Raw genomic sequence first — 4,576 nt, forward strand, 5'->3', positions numbered from 1 at the left:
TTTTGGCGTAGTTAACCCCACTATGCAGATGTGGAAGTTTTTCGATTATTAATTTTACTATTGGTTAGTGATTGATGGTGATGTCGTATTACAATTATACTAAAAGTTTCTCATTTTTTTTAACAAAAATTGAGGAAAGTATATTAGTATTGTATAATCTATTATAAGAGACATTATCCATAATATACTATTTGTAAGAAACACCATCTTTTTTATTCCAATCTTCCTTGAGGTTAATTGTAAGAATATATTAAATTTTTTTGTATTAAATATTTAAGATTTTGTGCTTAACATTTATTCAAAATTTTATTATTATCTATTATAGATTATGGAGAAAAATTGAAATTATAATTATAAATGTCCCCTCTCACCTAATTTTCTAGTTCCGTCATTGATTGAGAGTGTTTAGCTTTCAAAATCTATTTTTGGAAATTTTTAAAATTCTATAAAATAGTTTGATGAAAATATATACAAGAGAGAGAGAGAGAAGATATTTTTTTTTTTCAAAAAAGAGAGAATTATATAAAAATAATGACTTTTTTTTTATAATTTTTTTCACTAAATTAATTTTTAAAATTTTAAAAGACTTTTTAACAAAAATAAAATTTTGAAAATGAAATCAAGGAGAAAGAGAGATTTTGAGATAAAGAATCCCACACCTTAGAAGATAGATTTTGTTGTTATATTTCTATTCCACTAATACTAAGCGCAAAAATAATAGGGAAAATTATTTATAAGTCCTATTAAGGAGACTTATGTAATGTAAAGTCCTGTGTAATTTCTTATATAGTTTGAAGTCCTATTTAAATTAGAAAGTGTTCCATAAGGTCCTATAAATTGTATTTAAATGGTATTAGTGTACTATTATACCCTTTATATATGTTTCCATGTTATAAGTTATGAACCGTATTATTTATTGGAGATTTTAGGAATCTTTATTGTGTAGGCTTCATTTGGTTCCGTGATATGTGCCATGATCGCGGAGGTTGGTGGGTTTTCAAAATGTTACTGGTTTGGATGGTTTCATTGTGTGATCTTACCAATCTGGACTTTGAGGGAAGGAGATAAAGTTGTCTGCTTCTTCAATTGGTGAGTGTTGCTCTGTGTTGTTCCTGATTGTTTTGTTTTCAATTTCATCATTTATGAAATAGATTTCGCAATCTGGTATAGCCATCCATTGGCACACTTCATTAGCCTCCATTGAAGTTACATTTCGGTTGTAATGGTAATCACGTATTAACTTGTGTGGTAACGTTATTGTATTGTAATATTTACATACGTGTCACATTACATTCGCAAAAGTACATTACATTCACTTATTAAGTTTTATTTGAATGTGAGAATGTTATTGAGTTGTGCGAAATGGTACAACCATACATTGGCACAATTCCGTTAACCTCGAAGGCCGTTACATTCAGGTTGTAATATTAAACCACACCTGCCATGTTTGTCAATTTTGGTTTGTGTTACGTTCTTTTGTATTTAGTTTGTGTTTTGCAATTGTTGTACTTTTTAAAAACATATGTGTCACATTACGTTTCACAAACTTATTGGGTTTTTATTTTTTCCATTTCAATGTCACAATGTTGCCTGTTCGTCGAAAGTATTGGAATGTATGTGAATGTAACTCACATACACATACATATGACCATGGTTTTTGTATTGTGTTATCACATTGTTGTATTTACTGTGGACATATCTGTCACATTACGTTTCGCAAACTTATTGGGTTTATATTTTTTTCAATTCAATGTGACAATGTTGTTGGTTGATGGAAAGTATTGGAATGCATTTTAATGTTACTCTTACTTTTCATTATATATTATTCAATTTGTGTTGTTATTGTTCAGCTGCAAAATTTCTTATCGTTGATTGTAATTGAATGTGGGTTTAGCCACATTGTACGATGTCGACGTTACTGCGCTTACATTTGATTACATATCACATATCTTCCATGCCTTGTTTTTTTTTTTTTTTTTGATTTTTTGTAGAATGTCGTGACACGGTTAATGTTTCATTTATTCTGTTGTGTAGGATATGGACATCATACTATTTCGCACCTTCGGTTCATCCACTGTTGCTGTCAAGGGTGTTAATGGATTGACATTCAAACAATTGGTTGAAAATTTATGTGACAGGTGGGTGGATGTGACACCATCATCGATTTCCATATCTTACAAACTACCTTGTCACAAGAACCAATTCATGATAAGTAATGATGTGGACATGGAAAACATGTTTTCCATTGCAAGGCCCATTGGCGTTACCCATATCAACGTTGCGACTGACTCGTAAAATGAGGTGGATGATTTGATTCAAGGTAATCAATTCAGTGGGACTATATCCGCAAATCAAATGGATCCAAACATTGAACAATTATTGGGTCTTGAAACTAATGTAGATTTGTTGTCCAATTGTTGTCGCCATAGTAAGAAAACGTTAATGACTGTTGATTGGTCACACGACATTAGTCACGTAGGCCAATGTTTTGAAGGGGGTGTTGCTGCTTTCCGTTTGGTTCTGTCCAAATATGCTATTGAGTGTGGGTTTGACTTCAAATTTGTGAAAAACGATTCAGTGCGGGTCACGACTGTGTGCACATTACGAGAGAAAAAAGGGTGTACATGGTTGATACATGGAAGGGTTCAAACATGCAATGGATACTTTTACTTGAAGAGGTTGAACAACTTGCATAATTGTGGTGCTATTGTTCGCACTGGAAAGAATAGTAGACTCAATTTTGAACTAGTTTGCAATGTTATTGGTGATCGGTTATGTGATAAGCCGCTTACATGTCCCACTGACGTCGTGTTTGACCTAAAAAAGGAGTACGAACTGAATGTTAGTTACCACATAGCCTGGTTAGGTGTGGAGAAGGCAAGAGCCGAAGTGTATGGTGACTATCATGTTTCATTCGATCAACTTAGGTGGGATGCGGATACGATTATGCAGTACAACCCTAGGAGTTATGTCAACTTGGATTTTGAGCAATCAACTGGCCGATTTAAGTGGTTCTTCATATCATTCAAATCTTGCATTGACGAATTCAACCATATCCGCCCATTATTGTTTCTTGATGGTACTTTTTTGAAAGAGAGTTAAAGGCAATTTGCTTGCAGCGGCGGGGATGGATGGCAACAAAGGTACGTGTCTTACGATGATTACTTCAAAATTTCATATAGTAACGTATCACATTGTGACTAAACATTTTTTATTAGTCCACTATAGCAATGGGTGATCCCCAATGGCAAGATTGTTTCCAATTTAATGTTATTTTCTTATCATTGTGTATGGTGCGATTTGAATTCTGAACAATTGTTAATGTGAACGTAAACTTCGTTAAAAATATTACACATCTAACATAAAACTTGTCAATTCTGCCAGGTTTATTCCCATTAGTTTTTGCTATTGTTGACTCCGAAATGACTGCAAATTGAACTTGGTTTTTACAGCATTTGACAAACATTGTCAGTAGTGCTCGCACATTAACTTTCGTATCTGATCGTAATGTTGGCTTGCTCGAATGCTTGCCTACTGTATCCTCATCTGCACACCATGCATACTGCTTACAACATCTCCAAGTAAATTTGAGGGACAAATTACGATGGGTTGACAACCGTGTCTATTTTGGTTTAATGGCCAAGTTGCGTGAATTAGCATATAGTCCAACCAAGGCTTCGTTTCAACACCATTTGACCAAGCTAAAAAGATCAGGACGATCTAGAATAAATAATTTCTTGGAAGACATGCCATTGAACCATTGGGCCAATGCGTATTTTAGGTTTGTACAATACTTACATGTGATAACATTGAAAGTACCCAATATGTGATAACATTTTCATTATGTTTTCAAAATGTCATCAGGGGAAAACGGTATGGGGAGATGACCTCGAATGCTGCAGAGTCGTTTAATAAATGGATACTTGATACCCCGTAATTACCCAATCACAAGGTTGGTTGATACAATCAGAAATCAGATAATGACTATGAGGGCTGAGTGTAAATTATTGGCTACTAATTGGAATGGGTTACTTTGTCCACAAATAGGAAGTCGTGTTAGGGAGGCGTACTCCAATGGTTGCACATGGATTGTTAGCAAGGCAAATGAAGACATATACAATGTCTATTCATTTCCAACGGTGTTGGTAGACATTGGCAAACATTCATGTTCATGTTTCCAGTGGCAATTGAATGGATTCCCATGTGCACATGTGGTGGTTGCAATATAGAATAGTGGAAGGGATTTTAGTACATGTGTTGAACAATTTTTCACTGTCGATCAGTACAAAGCAGCTTTTTTCGGATACATTTAGCGAATACCAACTGTTGACAAACCCTTTTTCTCGGAAGATGACTTATCATATATCCACTGGCAGTTAAACGTCCTCCAGGCGACCGAAGAAGAATCGGACACCATCTCGGGGAGAGAAACTAAGTCAGATCAGGTGTGGTCGATGTGGCTACATGGGCAACCACAATCGAAAGACATGTAAAGAACCAATTTAGTAATAGACATTTAGCGGGAAACTTTTATAATCAGTTTTGAATAGCAACATCGTATTATCGTAGTAGAATG

The 4,576-nt window shown here is 34.4% G+C and overlaps 1 protein-coding gene across 1 annotated transcript; it reads left to right on the forward strand.

Annotated features, from left to right (window-relative positions):
- Positions 1–2,355: 2,355 nt before the first annotated feature.
- LOC114282211 (uncharacterized) lies at positions 2,356–4,229 on the forward strand. The gene is made up of 2 exons (XM_082897126.1): positions 2,356–3,079; positions 4,048–4,229. The coding sequence occupies exons 1-2, from the start codon at positions 2,356–2,358 to the stop codon at positions 4,227–4,229; spliced, it is 906 nt and encodes a 301-aa protein (XP_082753252.1).
- The last annotated feature ends 347 nt before the right edge of the window (positions 4,230–4,576 follow it).

The sequence above is a fragment of the Camellia sinensis genome, chromosome 12 (genome assembly GCF_055761805.1).
Source record: "Camellia sinensis isolate YWXY chromosome 12, ASM5576180v1, whole genome shotgun sequence".
In the NCBI taxonomy this organism is placed as follows: domain Eukaryota; kingdom Viridiplantae; phylum Streptophyta; class Magnoliopsida; order Ericales; family Theaceae; genus Camellia; species Camellia sinensis.

Excerpts from the sequence above, each read along its gene's own strand:
- LOC114282211 (XM_082897126.1), top strand. The coding sequence starts at position 2,356 with ATGGATCCAAACATTGAACAATTATTGGGTCTTGAAACTAATGTAGAT. Across the intron at positions 3,080-4,047 it reads CCCATTATTGTTTCTTGATG|GAAGTCGTGTTAGGGAGGCG; the intron begins GTACTTTTTTGA and ends GTCCACAAATAG.